This window comes from Aquarana catesbeiana, linkage group LG12 (genome assembly GCF_042186555.1).
Source record: "Aquarana catesbeiana isolate 2022-GZ linkage group LG12, ASM4218655v1, whole genome shotgun sequence".
NCBI lineage: Eukaryota > Metazoa > Chordata > Amphibia > Anura > Ranidae > Aquarana > Aquarana catesbeiana.
Window position 1 is genome coordinate 86,008,522 of NC_133335.1, and position 22,584 is coordinate 86,031,105.

Sequence of the window (22,584 nt, forward strand, 5' to 3'; positions counted from 1 at the left end):
TAAGTATGGAGTTCAAAGGTCAACAGTAAGTGATGCAGAGTTCAGAGGTCAGCAGTAAGATGCAGAGTTCAGAGATTAGTAGTAAGTGATTCAGAGTTCAGAGGTCAGCAGTAAGTGATTCAGAGGTCAGAGAACAGTAGTAAGTGAGGTGGGAGCTCCTGGTACAGACTAATATGTAACCCAACTACAAAAAGCCCCTCCCAATGCCCCCAACATTCTATTCATTATACATGGAATCTAAAAAGTGAGAAGTGCTGTGAACATTGAAATATAGCATATACACTTTATTACTAATTAATAAAGTGAGTGTTCTATATTCCTATATTTCAGTGGTCACAGCAGCCTCATTCTTTACATTCCATGTATTATGAATAGAATATTGGGGGGTTTGTGGAGCTTTAATTCCTTCACTTCCTGTCGCATAGCCAAACAAGAAGTGAGATAAATCCCTGCAAATGAAGGGAATCTCTTGGGAAAAAACAAAAATACGAAAATATATCCTATAATTTGTAGACACTATAACTTTTGCACAAAGCAATCAATATATACTTTTTACAAAAAAAAAAAAAAGTAGCATAATAAACATTGGTATACATTTATGAAGAAATTACATGTTTTCATTTTTTTTATTGGATACGTTTTATAGCAGAAAGTAAAAAAATATTTTTTTTTTCAAAATTGTCGGTCTTTTTGTTTATAGCGTAAAAAAATGATAACGCAGAGATGATCAAATACCACCAAAAGAAAGCTCTATTTGTGTGAAAAAAAAGACATAAATATTTTTGGGTACAGTGTCGCACGACCGCACAATCATCAGTTAAGTTTACGCAGTGCCGCATCTCAAAAAATGGCCTGGTGATGAAGGGGGTAAATCTTCCGGAGGTCAAGTAGTTAAAAGAGAAATTTGGGAATTTTTTTTTTTTTGGATATTAGTTAGAAATGACCTAGGTGGATGCAGCATTTTTCTGATGCTACATCTGTCCCCCGCTGGCTCTAAGACTGAGAACCGAGTGATAAACACAGCTGATCGCTCAGTTCTCAGAGCTCTGTGAGCAGAGAGCAGAGAGCTGGTGACTGTCATGGATACCCACGCCCACTGCGACTAGCTGAGACGTGGTTCCGTAACTTGGGGGGTATGAGGGAATAAGTAAGACTAGCTGTGATACACCTTCACAGCCCACACTACCTCTGGCCACCACTAGAGGAAGACTCCACTCCAATCCAGCTGGCTGACCACACACAGGCAGATACGAATCTTACACACAATCTGGTGCACTAAGTATTGGGGAGCAGTCTAGCAATAAGCACACACTTCTAGGGTTTCTCAAGCTATCCTACAAGCTAGAACCCTGGTGTTAATCACTCTTCCCACTGTCCACACACCAGACACACAACAAAAGCTAGCCTGCCACCACCCAACCGTTTGCTGGGCCACCATACACACACAGATCTCCATCTGGCAGATCTGCTAGTCTGCAATCTGGGTCACAAGAGTGCAGACTGAGCTTTGGCTGTACTTCTCCTTTAAAGGAAATGGTTAACAGCTCATGTCTGATCACAGTGATATCTGCTTTCAGAGTGGATTGTATTTGGGAGAAAAATTAGGCTGGGTCTTCTTTGGTTGGTAGGGAATGTAAACTGTGAGCTGAATGTGTTAAAGCGGTTGTATACCCGCTGAACATTTTTTTTTTCTTACCCCTGTAAAGCAAAAGGCATAATGAGCTAGTATGCACCGCATACTAGCTCATTATGAAATACTTGCCTTAGAATGAGGCGTCGGTATCTTACCTGGTCCATGCCGAGGTAGCTGACATGTTGCCTCGGCGTGTCTTCCGGGCATCGCGGTTCCAGCACTGTGAGTGGCTGGGGCCGTGTGTCATCACTCCCACGCATGTGCACGGGAGATTTCTTTCCCAGCAAGGTCCGGCAGTTGCCGGGCCTTCAGCCGAGAATCCCCTGTGCGCATGCGCCGCTGCAGTCAGTGGCTCATAGCAAGGGGAATATCTCGGTTTAGGAGATATTTTTTTTACCTACAGGTAAGCCTTATTATAGGCTTACCTGTAGGTAAAAGTTAAAAAAAAGACTATACAACCACTTTAACTGCTTTAACTGCAGGGCAGTGTTGGGAGGTTGCTTACCATACCAAGCAGGAGCTGCACCACTGGAAGAAACAGAGCTTGCTCTAGTTTTACCGCGGGGGGGGGGATAAGGATGAGTCTGTCTGTGCTCCTAAATGTACTAGAGAACCTGTCCATCATGGTGGTGGCTGCAGAAGGGTCTTCTAGTGTTGTGGTGGGGAGAGGAAGCCATCCCAGGGTGCGTTACTGCTGGCATTTTCACCAACTCGTTTTTAGGGCTGAAACAACTAATCGATTATGAAATTAATCGGACAGTAACATGATGTGGTTAAATAAAAAAAACTAAAATGAGCCCTTTATAGTACAAAAAGAGCAAATAATCGCTACTGTAACTATTTCTTTCACAGTTCTACAGTAAAAAAAAACCCTTACAGTAGTGATTATCTGCTTTTTTTGTACTATAAAGGGCTAATATTCTTTTTTTTAACCCCATTATGTTACTAAACGTCTTACACCTGGTTCACATCTATGTGTTTTTTGGTGCTTTTTGCAGAAACGGACTACAGTTCATTTACATGGTTTCCTATGGGACATGTTCACATCTATGCTTTTTCAGCCGCTGCGTATTTGGAAAGCGTCAGTGACTTTTTTTTAACGCAAAACAATGCTTTTTTGGTTCAACATACTTCAATGGAGAATCTGCAGAAAAGCATGTAATGCGTTTTTGCAGCAATTTGTGTTTTTTAATCTGCCCAACAAATTGGGCAAAAAAAAAATGCAAAAACACAAATTGCAGCAAAATCACGTGCACAAAAATCAAAACGCACAGCAAAAAGCACTGCAGAAACAGATCAAAAGCAAACTGCATAGGTGTGTACCGAGCCTTATGCTGGCCACACGGATCAATTTTCAGACGAGAATATTCAGACGAAAAGTCTTTGTACATTCGATGAATGAAAGAATGTTTGAAATTTTCACTTGTTTTTAACATTCTGTTTTTAAAATAATTGTAATTTCTGAACGAAAACCACATACACATACACATACTGATAATTCCTTTCACCAAGAAGTTTTTTATTATTTCCAAATTTTCCCGTCACTGTGGTTGAAAATGAACGTCGATTTGACCCCACTAACGATTAGAAAATCGAACGAACGTTCTTATCTCTCCTCTAATAGTATATACAGTATATCTCCTCTTATAGTATATACAGTATATCTCTTCTGTCTGTTATTCTCAGAGTGGATTATATATTTTGCTCCCTAACCATATAGTTGGCTATTTTTATTTACCACTGCATAGAGATATTTAAGAATAAATTGCCTATTTTTAAAACTTTTTTTTTTTAAGGTTATTAAGCGATTAATCGATTAATCGAAACAATAATCAGCCAACAAATCTATTATGAAAATAATCGTTAGTTGCAGCTCTACTCGTTTTATCAATTATATTGTACATGCCTTTTATACACTCTTGTCTGTAATATGGTATTCCTGTTTGGTATATTATTACTAAGGACGAACAGACTTACACAAGTTCAACTAACCAATGGGAAACTGCTGCCTGATGCATGCTGAATAGGTCCACTCCTCCCCCTTAGCTCACTATTGACACCTTGAGTGTCTATTTGCTGTGTCCCGGGAGGGGGAGTAACTTGCATGTCCGTCTGCCTATATTAGATGCTAAGTGACGTAAGATGGCGCCACCTTTGAGAACGTCTAATGATGAAACACGTAAGGCGGGGCTACACTTTTACGTCAGTTCCGGTACGGAAGTAGGGAGCCTGGAACACAGGTGGAATGCACGCTGCGGACCGGCTTCTCCTACACACCAGCTTTGTAGTTTTTTGAGCTCTCCTACACTGTGGGTGGGAAGCTTTTAATTTTGACTTTGATTTTAATTTATTTTAAATAAAACTTATTTTAATTACTACACTATGGGAGCCCTTTTCTTCCTCCCTCTGAGGACCTAGACCTGAGAAACTGTGGAGTGACCCCTGGGAGGTGCTGGTCAGTGTATACCACCCCTGATTGTGTGGAAAGCAGCTGCAGGAGCCCGTTGGACCAACAGTTGGAACATTGGGAGAGCTGAGGACTAAATCCATCCACAGTTACCCACATATGCCTACTACCCCTGCAGGGGTAACAACTTTTGGTGAGTGGGAACCCAACGGGGGGAGCACTACTAGTCACCTGATTTGTTGAGCACTGGAGTCACCTGAATGAGTTAGAACTGGCTACTCTGGAATTATATTCATGTTTTATATATACCATCCTCTGGGACTTATATGCTGATTTTTTATACACGCTTTGTGTAGGACTATACTGATATATTTTCTTTTTACACACTTTTATCATATATTCATGTGGGATTTCACAACCAAGCAACGGATTCTTATATTTCACTTTTAATTATTTGTTTGGTCATTCCTAGAAACTTCATTTATACAACACTGTTATTATACTTATGGCCTTTTAGTTCACATTATTGGCTTGGTAGACATATGTGTATATTTTACATTATGTGCCTAGCTAGGTTTATGATAAGTTCTGCTTGACTACTTACAATATTTATTTGTTTTCACTTAGTTTTATTGTGTATTAGCACGTTTTTGTATATTCACTATTGATGGGCACATACATACACACTTAGCCCCATTAGGATAGGTATCCCCTCTCCATTCTGAGGGAGGGCATACACCTATCATCCTCTTACCTAATAGGGTAGCGCCACTCACCCCACTTTTTTACTTGTATCCCAGGGTGCACCGTCCACCTAGACAGCCTGATTCCTGTATTTGGTCATGAAATCTGAGGATAAGCCGGTCTATGTATAGCCAAGAAAACAGTCCTGTACGGCAGAGCTCACAGTCCATGCGCTCTACTCTTCCATAGCCAAATCATGCTGTTGGCTCTTCGCTCAATGAGAGGGACACCCGGAGCAGAGGACCCCCGCCCCCTAGTTTTGCCCTGTTGCTAATAACAACCAGAATGCAGGAACACCTATATACTTAAAAAAAATGTATGTTTATGTCGCAAATCCACATGCAGTACATTGGCCAGGTTGAGAGATAATTAAACCAAGAGATACTGTAGGTCAATAAACACCACCATTTCATTATTCCAGGAGACAAAATGCCAATGATAGTGCAAGTCATCAATCCCTTCCAAAGGGCATAATAATCTTCCAAACCACCTCAGTACCATCCTGCAATAGCCCTTCACTACCAGGCCACCTTTCAGATTTCAGTGCTGTGATAGTTTGACTGACAATTACTCACAACATTGTACCCAAATGAATGTTTTTAAACAGATGGAGCTTACTTTTGGTAGTATTGATTAACCACTTTGATGTTTACTTTTTACCGGATTAAAGAACCAAAAGGAACCAAATTGTTTTTTTTTTAAATGTCCTGTTTTGAAACAAATCAAACGAAAATGCCAGGACAATATGAAAACTGCCAATTAGAATTGGAATTGGAATTGGAAATTGGATACAATAAAGGTAATCTCTTTTTGCCACAATTTTATGGAAATGAAAAAAACATGCTGGTATTGAGGGGGTTAAATCATGGAGTTTGGTATTGGTGCACTAGATACAATAAATGTACAGGTCACCTACAGATATACGAGGAGGTGAAGGGGTACCGGAAACATACTGTGGGAGTATGGAAATTAAGGGGTCAATATACAGGTCATTGCAGAGACAAGATAAATATACTGGAGAGGAGGGAGGATGAAAGGTTCAAATTGACCCTACAACCTTCAGACCCACTGATATTCTGATCTGGAATTACTGAATGAATGATTGATTCATTCATTAGTTCCTCCTTTCTTCTATTCCTCAGATGTAAGGAGGGAAGGGGGGGGGAGTGGTCAACGTAACACTACATCACTACATTGTTTACATGCGTGATTCTCAGCACAGCAATCACATGGTACAGAGCTGCTTGGATTGGCTCTGTACACTGTGCCTGTGGACTGAGCCGTCTAATAATGGCATGGTAACGGCCATTAATGGGCACACTGCCTATTGATTTCTGTAATGCCGTCCACCAATTCTCTGTTCCAAAAACATACAAAAGTAAATAGGTGGTTAAACAATGTTTTTCTTTTTCTGAAGTGGATATAGAAGCTTTTCAACCTCACAGTGGATCTTGGTGCTAATGAAAAGATTTTAAATTACTTTGCAGTACTGAAAAAAAACGCTCCCCTGATCCCCTATGTCAGGGTTTCTCAACCAGAGTTCCATGGAACCCTAGGGTTCCTCCAGTGGTTGCTAGGGGTTCCTCAAGCAATGAGCAATTTCTGCCTCTCAGATAAGTTCCCACTGACACCATTGATCTTTTTCGCTATCTTTAAGGGGATAATTCTTCACAAACACCACAAGTGTAAGGAGGATTCTTCCTACTGACCATCGCACTAATGTGTTGACAGGTGCACTTACCTTGCCTGTCACTAGATGACTCTGTTGCCATTATGCCAGTGTTAGCTCCCCTTTTAGAAAGGTCCCTCCTCCAGTGATGTCATAGGTGGAGTTAGTGCGCATATAAATGCCAATGTAGTTGGGGCCCAGAGATTCTGGAGTATGGGAACAGGTCACCCCTGAGCTTCTAAAATGTAGCCCTACACAGAGCTGATCTAAAGGGCTCTTTGCTGGGCTGAATTCCCAGATGAGATGGTACAGATCATGGGAGGAGAAGCTGTAATCACCCTGTCTCCACAGTCCATCTTCTGCAGGTCATGTAGCATGGTGTCAAAGCCTTGAGGGCTTGGAAAGAGTCCTCATATGGGAGTAATGGTGGAAGCCTGGGAATAAGTTTTTCATCTGAGACTGAGAGTATGCCCGGCTAGGCAAGTCTATAGAAGGGATATTGGGAAGAGACTGGCATACACCTTTTTCCCCCTGACCCTCAACTGTAATTCCCGTGACTTTGTGATGGAAGCTTTAAAGCGGTGTTCCGCCCCCCCCCCCCCCTCCAAAAATTAAAAGTCAGCAGCTACACATACTGGTGACTTTTAATATTAGGACACTTACCTGTCCTGGAATCCAGCGATGTTTCCTTTGGCTTTCGGGTGCTGCCGCTGTGATTGCCGGTAAGGAAACCCGGCAGTGAAGCCTTGTGGCTTCACAGTCGGGTCCCTACTGCCAACGCTGTATCCTGGCCTAGGCCAACAAGGCCCAGGCCTAGGGCAGCACTTTGCAGGGGGGCAGCAGGGAAAGAGTCCCCCCCGAGGTTGCACACTTTGTAACAGTAGGCAAAAAATACGGTTTTTCAATGTTAATTACTTTTATTGGGAAAACTAGAAATCACAAACTTAAAATACTATTAAAACTATACATTAAGATTAATAGGTAATATGATAGGCAAAACATGTGTTATATTAAAGGATCACTAAAGATATATATATATTTTTTTTTTTTAAATAACAAACATGTTATACTTATCTTCACTGTGCAGCTCGTTTTGCACAGAGTGGCCCCGAACCTGGTTTTCTGGGGTCCCTCGGCGGCTGTCTCGGCTCCCCCCCGCAAGGACTCAACACCTTAATGCAAGCTCCCTCTTATGGTGTTGAGTGCTTGCGGGCACGCTCCCGTGATACAGCCGGCGGCCATAGCCGTTCACTGTATCACTCAGCCCCGCCCCCACGGCGCGCCGCATCATTGGATGTGATTGACAGCAGCGCGAGCCAATGGCTGTGCTGCTTTAAATCTATCAACTGTAACCGATCAACGGCCAGGCTGAGCGGCGAAGAGGATGTCGGGGGCGAGTGCAGGACTTTCGAGGGGTCAGGTAAGTAAAACGGGGGGCTGGGGGGGGCCGGTATTGTCGGACGTTTTTTCATCTTAATGCATAGAATGCATTAAGGTGAAAAAAACTTTTACCTTTACAACCCCTTTAGTCAACTTTGAACGATGCAATCCCTTATATTCTGACACGTCGTGGATCCCAAACAATTCAAAAAACGTCTTTGTTTTATTAGTAACGAAATGGCTCAGGTCTTTTCCTTCAAAAACCATGTTTTTACCCTCTAATCATTTCACTTCCTTTTTCTTTGCAGGCTTGGTTTCTAAATTTTTAGTCATATTTTCCTTAACAGCCTGAGTAATACGTTTGTCCAAAAAAGCCAATCCTACGTTTGTTTCTGACAGATACCAAAGGTGTCTCTTAGCAACTGTGAGAGCACATTTTTTGACGTCTACATCTGGGTAAGTGCTCAAAAGCTGTAGCATATCCAAATCATTCTTTGGAGCCCATCGACATACAATTGCCTCATGCCAAAAGTGAACATATATGAGGCTGACAAAATGTGCAACCTGTTTCATTCCTTCCAATTGTCGTTGAGGAATATTCAACTGTTTAGTGAAGAGGACAATTTTAAGTACATATATTGCCTTTGCCATCCACCTTGCTTGATGCAGCGCCCCTGGGATCCTGAAACTGAAGTAGTTTTTAGACCAACCTCCTAAGTACAGGAGTGAGAGTTGTAATAACTCTTTGTAGTCTTCTCTTGGATGACTTCCGTCTTTTAGGACATTTTGGATGTAGTTAACCATTTTCACTCGTTGTTCTTCTAGGAAGCCTTGAACGGGACTTTCTTCATCCAGCATTGTTGTATATGACTTCTTATCAAGTGAAGCCCACAGACTTTGCTTTGATAAAAGTGATCAATGTGTGTAAACCCCTAAATATTATCCAATCTTCTTGAAATTTGGCATATATATCTTTTACATCACTGAGACTCGGGGCGTAAACAAAGTCATATGAAAATCACATCTTTGGAAAAATGAAACACCCTAGGGCAGTGGTCCCCAACCTTTTTGGCACTGTGGACCGGCTGCATGGAAGAATATTGTGCCAAGGACCGGGGGGGTCGTGATTTTTCACGGGCAATGGCTGGTGTTAGCGCTTCAATCATCACGGCACCATGCTTGATATGGTGTCAGGGTGATTGAAGCGCATTATTTCTATTATTACATTGTAGTAATAAATGAAATAGTTCAACTCACCATAATGTATAATCAGTGGGAGCCCTGAGCGTGTCACTTGCCACTGTCGCCTGCCACAAGATGTGAAATATTACTTGCCACATCACCTGCCACGCTGCCTGCCACAAGATGTGGAATGTCACTTGCCACGTTGCCTGTCACCAGATGTGGAATGTCACTTGCCACATCACCTGCCACAAGATGTGGAATGTCACTTGCCACGTTGCCTGTCACCAGATGTGGAATGTCACTTGCCACATCACCTGCCACGCTGCCTGCCACAAGATGTGGATTGTCACTTGCCACCAGATGTGGAATGTCACTTGCCATGCCACGTTGCCTGTCACCAGATGTGGAATGTCACTTGCCACGCCACCTGCCACGTTGCCTGTCACCAGATGCAGAGTGAGTGGAGTGCCCCTTGTGGTATGTCAGGCAGACAGATGAGGGGTGAACTATAAGTCCCAACACACCCTACCTATACTCCCACACACAGCTCACCTGTCACTGATGACATCACATCTCTGTGGGATCACCCCTCTGGATGTAGCAGGGTGTCTCCCTCCTCATGCTACAGTGGGTCTCACCTGGCAGAGGGAGGGTCCGGGACTCCTTCGGCTGTCACTCTCTGGCACTCGGCCATTCCTAATTAGCTGTCCGGGGAGTGGGGGATCTGCGCCGCTGAACAAGGAATCTTAGTTTTCTCACAGCGAGAAGCCGCAGGAGTGCGGTGATGCGGGGCGTTCATCTCTCTGATCCCCGCCGCACCTCCGATACTGAGATAGAACACTGGCTGTGAGGGTGGAAGAGCGGTGACGTGGGGGCGGAGAGAGACAATATCATCTCTGCTTGCCCACCCACTCGCTTCTTCTATCCACCCAGCTCTCTCATGCCGGCAGCCGAGTATGTCTCTTGCTGGCCACCCACACCCGCGGCCCGGCTGCAGAAGGGCCACTGCCCGGTAGTGGGCCATGGCCCAGGGATTGACGACCCCTGCCCTAGGGGACAGGGTACCTGTCAAAAACAGGTACCCGCTCCCTCCCTGAAAGGTGCCAAATGTGGCACCAGAGGGAGGGAGGAATCAGATAGGTGGAAGTTCTTCTTTTGGTTGGAACTCTGTTTAAAGCTGTAGACTTAGTATACATAGGGAGGTAGTACCAATTCTATGGAAAGGAGGAAAGGGAAGATCGCCTTACCAAAAGATGTGTACTTGTGCTATGCGCTGTAAATGACTGCTACAGAATGTTTTACCTTGCACATGGTGTTCTGTGTCATAGGTTGGTTGTTATCAATAAGGCTGACAAGACTGAAACGTGTCAACTGCTGTACTGATATTATGTCTCTTGTGGAGTATCAATAGATTCAAGAATTTTAAGAGCATGTACAGGATTGCGGATCATTTTCCGTGCCAAAGATTCTAATATATTCTAATATATACATTCTGATAGATGTGAAACTTGCTGATCATGGACCTGTTGACCTACTGCAGGAATGTGCCATAACCATAATGCACTACCTGGACATTGAACTTAGGTCAGCCGGCCTAAAGTGACCAATAAGGGGGCTTTTGAATAAACCAGTCCCATCACTATAGATTTGTGTATACCCAGCAGCCATATTGACTTAAGTTAGTTTTAACAGGGAAAGCATATGAAGTGTTGCCGATAATGATAAAGTGCATAGGGAAAGGGTAGGGCTTGTAGGATTTAGCTGGTCTTCTAACTGCTTTACCCCAAGCCAATTCTGGCATTTCTGTCATACATGTAAAAATCAGCTTTTTAAAATGACAATGCTATATTAAAACAATATATGAATTTTGAAAGCAGATACCCTGGAGAATAAAATGGCAGTTGTCACCTCCCTGTAGACGTGATCGAGTGGCTGTACAGCTGCTTGGATCACTTCTTAAAGAAAGCCCATCCCTGGCTGAAATTTTTGATACTGGGATGATTGTAGGTGCAGGCATGATCCTGCTATAGTTTATATAATAGCTAGCACTCTAAAATTAGTAAAACACAATATGTCAAATGCTGCTACTTCTAAAAATAATCAACATGAAAAGAGTGAAATGCAAACATACAGTATATAATAGACATATATATGAATCTACAGTAGCGCGCAATGTTGTCACCAAATCAATTCAGTGCTCAATAAAATGTTAATAAAAAATATAATGCAAGAAAGAAAAAAGAAGTCCAACAACAGTCCTCCTCAACAAATAATTCTGTGTAAAATAATAATTCCTTGTAGAAATATTGAGTCCCAGTGATGTCCTATTAGGAATAAATCACCAAAAAAAGATCCACCTCCATTGTGTGTCACATCCAACCCACTCCCATCAGATGGTAACTCGCCAAATCTTGTTGCCCTCCATTCTCCATGGTTGGGCTAATACGTGAAAAGAAGTCAGCTGTATTCGGTAGTATTACTCTGTCATTAAGGTTGACTGTTACCCTCCAATGTTGTAGAACATTGATTGATTATTATTAAGTGGTACCCTCAACATGTGATCTTCTTTACACTACAGATAGAACTGATAGTGTTTTATTTAAATGCACAGACTGCTTGCTGTTGTCTTGTCTGTAAGTTTTGGTGTTCCCTCGTGAGGAGGACTGCACGGAGGATTGAGCACAGCATAGCACAGCCTTTTTTAGAAATTGCTAAAGTGATTGTAAAGGCTCGTTTTTTTTTTTTAAATAACAAACATGTCATACTTACCTCCACTGTGCAACTCGTTTTGCACAGAGTGGCCCCGAACATCCTCTTCTGGGGTGCCTCAGCAGCTCTCGCGGCTCCTCCCCGCATCGGATAACCCCCTAGGAGAAGCGCTCTCCCATGGGGGTTACCTTGCGGGCGCACTCCCGAGTCCAGCATTTGCGTCCATAGACACGAATGCCGAACTCGGCCCCTTCTCAACGGCGCCCGCGCCACTGGATTTGATTGACAGCAGCGGGAGCCAATGGCTGCACTGCTATCAATCTATCCAATCAAGAGCCGAGAACCTCCCGGGCATAGGAAGAGCGCGTCTCTGGTGTTTGAAATTCCAGGGCTCAGGTAGTTAAAATGGGGGGCGGTCACTGCCAGGTGTTTTTCACCTTAATGCATATGATGCATTAAGGTGAAAAAACACGAGGGTTTACAACCCCTTAACCCTGGAAGGGGTTAACAGTTTAGAGGCAGAGTATTGATAAGCCTGGTTGCTGTGCCGTGCAGTCACCCCCTATAACGAAGTCGGAAAGAGACGAAACACGTTGGTGCGTGACTGTACAGCAACTGGAATCATCGAATCAACGTTGTGAGAGTGAGTGGTGTCTTCCTGGATGGTCATTAGCCAGCGTGGAGGTGGTGAGATTAATGGGGATTGCGTTTAGTATACTGTAGTACGAGCTGTACAATGTTTGATACAAGATGTGTAACATGTGAGTGAATAGATAAAACAAAAAGAAAAAGAATGCCGGTGTCTTGCCGAAAAAGTTTCCCCGGCGGATAAGGACCCCCCTGCACTGCGCAGGCGCTGCGCTTGTGCAGTACGAATGACTAGGAGCTGCCGAAAATAGCCAAAGCTGAAAATCTTCAATCAGCTGTACGCGGCGCCTGCGCCCTAGGTCCAGGTTCAAGCCCCACCATCCAAGTGGACCTAAAGGGAGAATAAAAAAGTGGCGAGCGCAGCGAGGCCGTGCCCGAAGCGTGGCGAGCGAAGCATGGCGAGCGAAGCGTGGCGAGCGAAGCGAGCCCGCGAGGGGCCCTCTTACAGGCGCCGTGTACAGCTGATTTCTATTCTCTTTGGCTTCGGCTATTTCCGCCGGCTCCTACTGCACAAGCGCTGTGCCTGCGCAGTAGAGGGGGGTCCTTATCCGCCGAGGGGAACTTTCTCGGCAGAACACCGGCTCCCTTATCTCCTTCCCACTCAGCGCAATGTACTCCAGTAATCTACAAAAGATCACAAACACCAATAAATTAAGATAAAATATAGCTGCCACTTAAAAAAAACATTACATGAATAAAATAGGATAAAATAAATCTGTCACATAGAATAATCAAATGTAAGAAGATACACTCTATCCAAGCGGTGCTTCTGTCAAGATAGTAACAAACTGACACATCTACATTCAAATGAATACAATGTAAACATATTAATTAAGCAGTAGAACCTAGATCTAACAGGTGAATGGAGATGAAAGTAAAGTCTGTGATTAGCTTCATGTATGGATAAGGGGAGAAGATAATGATATAGTGCACCGATCACCCTATTCCACACCCTGTGCTTCACATGCCCCTCTGGGGTTCAAACTCACCAGAGATAAGCAGAAAGTAAGCATTCACGATCTCCTACAAGTTAGCTGCTCGGCCACCAAAGAATTGCAGATAATTCATGATCTCCAAATTAATTGGCCAACTTGGAAGTCCACAGCATCAACGGATATAGGGAAAATAAACTTCACATAGAGTAGTTCTATTTTCCAAACGTTTTATTAAAAAACTGTTCATCCAAGGTATAAAACTTTTCTACTTCATACATCTGCCGTCAATACTCATTTATCCAATGGCTTGTTGTCAAGTTCAAACAGAAGGCACAGTGCCGCCACAGAGCCGGAAATATCAGAAACCGCTGCGGGGGACACTCAAAGTCAATTTACACCCCTTTGAGAAAGTCGGGAACACGAAATCGATCAGGGAATGATCCAATGGCATACTGAACACTACACTCAGACACTGCGCTCCAATGCTCAGTTTTGGTTCCGGATAAAAACTAGCGCTAAGCGGTAAATTGACTTTAAGTGTCCCCAGCAGCGGTTTCTGATATTTCCGGCCCTGTGTCTTCTGTGTGAACTTCACAACAAGCCATTGGATAAATGAGTATTGATGGCAGGTGTATGAAGTAGAAAAGTTTTAAACCTTAGATGAACAGTTTTTTAATAAAACGTTTGGAAAATAGAACTACTCTATCTGAAGTTTATTTTCCCTATATCCGCTGATGCAGTGGACTTCCGAGTTGGCCGATTAATTAACCAGTTGGAGATCGTGAATTATCTGCAATTCTTTGGTAGCCGAGCAGCTAACTTGTGGGAGATCGTGAATGCTTACTTTCTGCTTATCTCTAGTGAGTTTGAACCTCAGAGGGGCGTGTGAAGCACAGGGTGTGGAATAGGGTGATCGGTGCACTATATCGTTATCTTCTCCCCTTATCCATACATGAAGCTAATCACAGACTTTACTTTCATCTCCATTCACCTGTTAGCGTTCTATTGCTTAATTAATATGTTTACATTGTATCCATTTGAATGTAGATGTGTCAATTTGTTACTATCTTGACAGAAGCACCGCTTGGATAGAGTGTATCTTCTTACATTTTATTATTCTATGTGACAGATTTATCCAGCTTGGACCAATGTAACTATGTATATACCATACCTGTGGGATCCCCCTGGAAGCTGGAAATCACTGAAGTACACAAAACTAGTCCAGTCATCTCCACATACTTCTGAGTTCTGTGTTGAATGGCTGGCCTGATGCATTGTGAACACAGGAGGTTGGCCACTTAGCACAGGCAGTGATTGGCCATGTCTGTACCATGTGATCACAAAGATCACAATACTACACAATGAAAGGCTATGAATGAAAGCCATTCATTGTTTACAACTGTCATGTGATCGCTGGGATTGGTCACCTGGCCTGGTACACCAATTGGTGACAAATCAAGCTGCAGCGCATCTGCCAGTGCGCATGGGGAGTGCACGACTGGGGAACATCAAATGAACCAGGGAGCTCCCACCCAACCATCATATTACTGGGACTGGATGGAATGCGGTTAAAGTATATATATATATATATACACATAAGTCTCCAGCGTTGTGTCTTGGGGGCTCCTTCACTGGCTACTGACATCTATGGCTGGTCTTCTTCGAGGTTACAATCTTTGGCCATTTTGATTCCTGTACCGGCATCCGATCTGGCAGTTGCATGGCTTACAATAGAGGTGACTGGAGACCAGATCATCTCCGACCACCTCTATGGGCTAGGAGTAGGGTTGCCACCTGTCTGGGATTCACCAGGACAGTTCGGGTTTGGAATCATGTGTCTGGGTTTCAGACTGCCTGAAACCTGGACACATTATTCAGACTGGAATATGGCTTTCCAGCAGGGGACACTCTCTTTCACACTGCCCAAAGCCAACACTAACAACCCCCCCCCCCCAAACACACACACAGACAAGAGAGGAGAGAGGGCTCAATCTGCTCCTCCCTCCCACCCCTTTGTGTTTTGCCCATACTCCAATCCCCGGCGCTGTGCCTCAGAAAAGGAAAGTGGGAGGGCGTAAATTTGAAGTCCAGCAGCCTCAGATACATCTGGATAAGAGGTGCTGACTGCCAAGAGGTGAGTGAGCTCACCATCCATCCCTGTCTGTGACTGAAGTTTCCCCCGTTCTCTTTCCTGCCTCTGCGTGAGTACACTAAGGTAAATCAGGGTTCTCAGAGCACCCCTTACATCAGAGTTCCCCTTTACACCAGAGGCCATAGTGTTCCCCCTTACATCATAGTCCTCATCGTACATCAGAGTTCTCAGTGTTCCCCCTTAAATCAGGGTTCCCAGAGCATCCCTTATGTTAGAGTCCCCAGAGCTCTCCCTTACACCAGAGTCTGCAGAGTCCCCACTTACAGTGAAAGGGAATTCTGCGAGTTCAGATGTAAAAGAGGAACTCTGTAGATTCAGATGTAAAGGGGGAACTCTGTGGATTCATATGTAAAGGGGGACTCTTGTTATTAACTTCATATGATTAGGAATGTTATTTAAAAGCAAAATATATGTATAATGTATACTATAAAAAATTGCCGTGTGCCGCTAAAGTGTTCGGGTTTGACTAAAAGAATAAAAAGTGACAACCCTAGCTAGGAGACCAGAAGCAACGAGCATTTTCTCGTCACTTCCAGATTCCTGCATGTAAATAGCTCCATTTTTAAATAGTGGAAGCATCTGATCACACTGATCTTGAGCTTTTAGGAGCAGAGGAGACATCTGGGGTCTAAGCATATTGCTGTCATAAGGGATGTTTACATTTCTTGTGACAGCAATAAAAATGATTTAAAAAAATAATCAGTTCCCCCACAGCGTCAGATTCCCTATCGCACTATCACAGTCCCATTATAGGTTGCAGATCACTGCCATTAGTAGTATTACTAAAAAAATAATCCAGTACACTGTAGATACCATAGTTTGTAGATGCTATAACTTTCTCACAAACCAATCAATATACACTTATTGGGATTGTTGTTAATCAATGTAGCAGAATACACTTTGGCCAGAATTTATGAAGACATTTTGTTTATTATTATTTTGTATTGGATAAGTTTTGTAGCAGAAAGTAAAAAATATTGTTTTTTTTTTTTTTTTTGTTAATTCTCAGTCATTTTTCTTTTATATCACAAAACATGAAAAAAAAGAACAGTGGTGATCAAATACCACTAAAATAAAGCTCTAGTTCTGTGCCAAAATATAATTTAAGAACAGTGTTGTATGGCCGTGCAATTACCAAGTACAGTAGCATAGTGCTAAATAGCAAAAATGGCCTGGTTATGAAGGGGGTAAAACCTTCCAAAGCTTAAAGTGTTACTAAACCCGGGACCCTGCATTCACTATATCTGGCCTCCCACAGTACACAGAAAATGTAATGCAATTATTTTAGTAAATATAAACTGCTAAATACCTTTTCTCATCAGCAGTATATAGCAGTCGTATGACTTCTATCAGTGTCTGGTTAAAGCTTGTAGGAGTTTTCATTCCACTCTGATTGTCCTTTGAGGCTGCAGGACCCCTGATGCTGTCTGGACAGTGCTGATTGGCCCTGTGCTGATCAAATGCAACCCCCCAAGAAAAAAAAAACTCTCTAGCATTACACACCAAACTGAGCATGTGCAGAGTGACTCCAAAGGATCTGTCTTATCAGCAGATGGATTGGGGACAGTGGAAGAAGGGGAGGATCAGAGAAGACAGGATCAAACAGCCTTTTTACACAATGCGTAGGATTAACAGCTTAGGTTCTACAGTGAGTATAACAAGCACTTCATATACATACTGATTTTACTGTTGTGGGTCTAGTAACACTTTAAGTGGATAAACATCCACTTTGATTGCATAGCAGTTATTGCATAGATTAGATAGGCCCTTATATTGCAAAGTTTTGATAAATCTAAAGTTGATTTTGCAAAGATTGTATGGTCGGATTGTAATAGGTACAGTGCCTTGAAAAAGTATTCATACCCCTTGAAATGTTCCACATTGTGTCATGTCACAACCAAAAACGTAAATGTATTTTAATGGGATTTTATGTGATACACCAACACAAAGTGGCACATAATTGTGAAGTGGAATTGCCTTCAGAAGTCACCTAATTAGTAAATAGAGTCCACCTGTGTGTAATTTAATCTCCGTATAAATACAGCTGTTCTGTGAAGCCCTCAGAAGTTTGTTAGAGAACCTTAGTGAACAAACTGCATCATGGAGGCCAAGGAACACACCAGACAGGTCAGGGATACAGTTTCAGAGAAGTTTAAAGCAGGGTTAGGTTAAAATCAAAACAAGCTTTGAACATTTCTTAGAGCACTGTTCAATCCATCATCCGAAAATGGAAAGAGTATGGCACAACTTCAAACCTAACAAGACATGACCGTCCACCTAAACTGACAGGCCAGGCAAGAAGAGCAATCATCAGAGAAGCAGCCAAGAGGTCCATGGTAACTCTGGAGGAGCTGCAGAGATCCACAGCTCAGGTGGGAGAATCTGTCTACAGGACATTTATTAGTTGTGCACTCCACAAATCTCCATAATCACAAATTATGGAAGAAGAAAGCCATTATTGAAAGAAAACCATAAGAAGTCCTATTTGCGGTTTACATGAAGCCATGTGGGGGACACAGCAAACATGTGGAAGAAGGTGCTCTGCTTAGATGAGACCAAAATTGAACTTTTTGGCCTAAAAGCAAAATGCTATGTGTGGTAGAAAACTAACACTGCACATCACCCTGAACACACCATCCCCACCGTGAAACATGGTGGTGGCAGCATCATGTTGTGGGGATGCTTTTCTTCAGCAGAGACAGGGAAGCCAAGCAGAGTTGATGGGAAGAAGGATGGAGCCAAATACAGGACAATCCTAGAAGAAAATCTGTTACAAGACTTGAGACTGGGGTGGAGATTCACCTTCCAGCAGGACAACGGCCCTAAACATACAGCCAGAGCTACAATGGAATAGTTTGGATCAAAACATATTCATGTGTTAGAATGGCCCAGTCAAAGTCCAGACCTAAATCCAATTGAGAATCTGTGGCAAGACATGAAAACTGCTGTTCACAGACGTTCTCCATCCAATCTGACAGAGCTTGAGCTATTGTGCAAAGAAGAATGGGCAAAAATGTCACTCTAGATGTGCAAAGCTGGTAGAGACATCCCCAAAAAGACTTGCAGCTGTAATTGCAGCAAAAGGTGGTTCCACAAAGTATTGACTCAGGGGGGCTGAATATAAATGTACCCCACACTTTTCACATATTTATTTGTAAAAAATATTTGGAAAACCATTTATCATGTTCCTTCCACTTCACAATTATGTGCCACTTTGTGTTGCTCTATCACATAAAATCCCAATAACACACATTTAAGTTTTTGGTTGTAACATGACAAAATGTGGAAAATTTCAAGGGGTATGAATACTTTTTCAAGGCGCTGTATGGTGAGCCTAAAGCCAGGTATACACTGGTAGAATTTTGAACGAAAATTCTTAAGAAAATTAGTATAAAAAGATGTGCATGTCATTTGAAAGTAGTTGAAGAATTTGTTTGCTTTTAAAATTTGATTTTGGAATGAATGGACTTTACCAAAAAAAAAACCACCAACATTGTTAGAAATTCAGACATTTGAGAAAAAATGTTGGTTCCGCTCCTGAACACACATTCTTAGAACTTTTCTTAGAATGTCAAATGAAATTCTAGCAACGTGTACCCAGCTTTAGTGGGTTCAAGGCACCAGTGTGTACCGACTGCTAGAAAACAATGTGCTGCGCTCACATCCATATAAAACGCTGATAATAAAAGCCTTGCATTTTTTTGCAGCCAAGGTACCAGGAGCCCAGAAGACAGTTTGGGGTCTCATCCAGGTAAGTAGATCAGGACTCACCCCCGGCTCACGATGACTCGCAGAGCTCCCAGGTGTCCATGATAAGCCGCCCATAGAGTTGGGGTCATGCCATCCTCATCGGGGGAGTTCAGATCTCTTCGGGTCGCTTCCTTCAGCACGTCCAGGAACCCGTCCCGGGCGGCACGGTGATAACGCCCGTCCATCCTGCATGACCTGGGGGCCCGGTGTCACTCTACTGCTCCTCTTCCCAACTAGTCCCACCACTGTCACTGTGCTAATCCTAGCTTCACACTTGTGATAGCACGCATCCTTGTGTCCCTTTAGATGAGCATGCTCATCCCTCTGACCCCCCCAACCACTAAGTTATGCAGACGTCTGTGTGCTGTCTTTGTTTCAGCAGAACACCAAGTGCAGCAGAGCATAGACATCAGCCCTACCCATTATAATTCATGCTGAGGTCACTCTTTCATGGATGCCCATTCAGTGCAGGTTGTGTGTGCCCTGTTAACACTTTCATATCAGTCACACATATGTTACCACATTTTTAATTAACGTTGGTTGCTCGTCCTTTTTTTTTTTTTACAAACCGTCTTCTTATTTATTATTTCATGTGCTCTATTCTTATTTATTATTTCATGTTCTCTATTCTTATTTATTATTTCATGTTCTCTATTCTTATTATTTCATGTTCTCTATTCTTATTTATTATTGCATGCACCCTGTTATTATTTATTATCGCATGGACCCTATTCATATGTTTTATTGCATGCACCCTAGTCTTATTTATTATTTCATGCTCTCTATTCTTATTTATTAATTCTTGCTCTCTGTTCTTATTTATTATTGCATGCACCATATTCTTATTTATTATTTCATGCTCTCTATTCTTATTTATTAATTATTGTTCTCTATTCTTATTTATTATTTCTTGCTCTCTGTTCTTATTTATTATTGCATGCACCATATTCTTATTTATTATTTCATGCTCTCTATTCTTATTTATTATTTCTTGTTCTCTATTCTTATTTATTATTTCTTGCTCTCTGTTCTTATTTATTATTGCATGCACCCTATTATTATTATTTATTATCGCATGCACTCGATTCTTATTTATTATTTTCATGCTCTCTAGTCTTAATTATTATTGCATGCATCCTATTCTTATTTATTATTTCTTGCTCTCTATTCTTATTTATTATTTCATGCGCTCTATTCTTATTTATTATTTCTTGCTCTCTGTTCTTATTTATTATTGCATGCACCCTATTCTTATTTATTATTTCATGCTCTCTATTTTTATTTATTATTTCCTGTTCTCTATTCTTATTTTTTATTTCTTCCTCTCTGTTCCTGTTTATTATTGCATGCACTATATTCTTATTTATTATTGCACGCATCCTATTATTTATTATCGCATGCACGCTATTCTTATTTATTATTTTCATGCTCTCTAGTCTTAATTATTATTGCATGCATCCTATTATTATTTATTATGTCATGCTCTCTACTCTTATTTATTATCTCTTGCTATCTGTTCTTATTTATTATTTCTTCCTCTCTGTTCCTGTTTATTATTGCATGCACTATATTCTTATTTATTCTTGCACGCATCCTATTATTTATTATCACATGCACGCTATTCTTATTTATTATTTTCATGCTCTCTAGTCTTATTTATTATTGCATGCATCCTATTTATTATTGCATGCACTCTATTCTTATTTATTATTGCATACATTCTATTCTTATTTATAATTTCATGCACCCCATTCTTATTTATTAAATCATGCTCTCTATTCTTATTTATTATTGCAATCTCTATTCTTATTTATTATTGTGTAGTGCACCCTCCCAAAAAAAACAGTGTAGTTCGACTGGTTCCTTCCCCAATTTTAGTACAGAGGCAGCCAAGCACACAGTATTTTCTCTCAATAATAAATAAACAAATACACAATACATAGTCTAGGCAATGTGTTTTTATGCTTTGTCTTGCTTGTAGGAACGGATGAAGATGGGATGAAGGGAAGCATGTGATACCCCAAGAACACTGAATAATCAGAGGACACTTCTACTACTTATCAGTCTCTGTACATCATGGTAGCTGGAATTAAAGTTCTCATGAGGGCCACCACAGCCTGAACAGTTACTGGAGCCCTCTGAAGAAAACAGAACCAGAACACAGTCACTAAGGTTCCGAATGTAGATCAGTACTCACAATGCCACAGGATCACTGGGATCTGCCTCCTTCCAATATCTACCAGGCGCTCTTCAGGGAGGGAGAAAAAAGCTCACAATGCCACAGGACTGTAGAACAGCCTCCTAAAACTTCCACTGGGCACTCTTCAGATAGCACTCCAGACCAAAATCTCAGACTGGAACCTTCTAAGTAGGCCACCTAGCTATGCTACAGCTGGGACCTTGATGACCCTCCAGCAATGTTCCAGGGAACAGCCTTAGGGGCAGGGGCCCATTATGCCAGGAGATCCTCCTGCAGGACTGGACCCAGAACCAACACAACTCTGCTCCAGGCCTCAGACTATTTATGGGCTCTTCAGCTACCTCCGCAGGAATTTGCTGGCTCCCCATTAATATTCAGCCTTTCTAGCTTTCCTCCCACTGTAATTCCAGAACCCTCTAGAAAGCAGGGGAAATAATCAGACCAGCAGCCTGTGAAACATTGAGCTGGCTAAAGCAATCAACAACTGTTCCACTGGCTACAGAGGAGCCAAACAAAATGTACGTAGCATCCTATACCCTAACTAGAGGGTGCTACAACTGCAGTCCCTGTTCCTATTTATTATTTCATGCACACTTTTATATTATCCTAAACTCTCCAGCAAAAAGTGTGTAAACCATTGTAGCACCTGTCCTGACCAGAGTAGATAATGACTTACCTCTAGTGCAGGGGGAGGGTTGGATCCATGGCTGCAGTGGGGATTGTCACATGACAATGAAGAAAGGATTAGAGTTTAGATCTCCATTAGCAACAGGGCTCCATCAGCAACAAGGCTTCAGACTCCACCAGCTATCTTCCTCTACCCAGGGGGTTCCAGTATCCTCTGAGAGCAGATACCAATTTCCCTGCAGCAGGAATTTCACAGGTTTCTACCAATTTATAAGCCATAATCTCCTCAATCAGGCAGGGTGCTGAACCCCATACAGATCTCAATCTCAGGCATACACAACCCAAACTCTTGTGCAGCGTACACACGAGCAGACTTTTCGACCGGACTGGTCCGACGCACCAAGTCCGGCGGAAATCCGATCATGTGTGGGCTTCATCGGACCTTCAATGGACTTTTTCTGTCGAAAGTCTGACGGACTTTAGATTTGGAACATGCTTCAAATCTTTACATCGTAACTCCGCCGGACCCAGAAATCCGCTCGTCT

General features: G+C 42.3%; 1 protein-coding gene across 2 annotated transcripts in view; it reads right to left on the bottom strand.

Moving 5' to 3' along the window:
- The window catches only part of USH1G (USH1 protein network component sans), a 110,428-nt gene extending 88,694 nt beyond the window's left edge, over window positions 1-21,734 (bottom strand). The window contains exon 1 of one of the 2 annotated variants that reach the window (XM_073608161.1): window positions 19,234-21,733. In XM_073608161.1, the coding sequence (XP_073464262.1) occupies window positions 19,234-19,397 (164 nt within the window). In that variant the 5' untranslated portion in view covers window positions 19,398-21,733. Of the gene's footprint in view, window positions 1-19,233 lie in introns of both variants that reach the window. The other variant, XM_073608162.1, reaches the window with a different exon arrangement.
- Between the last annotated feature and the right edge of the window lie 850 nt (window positions 21,735-22,584).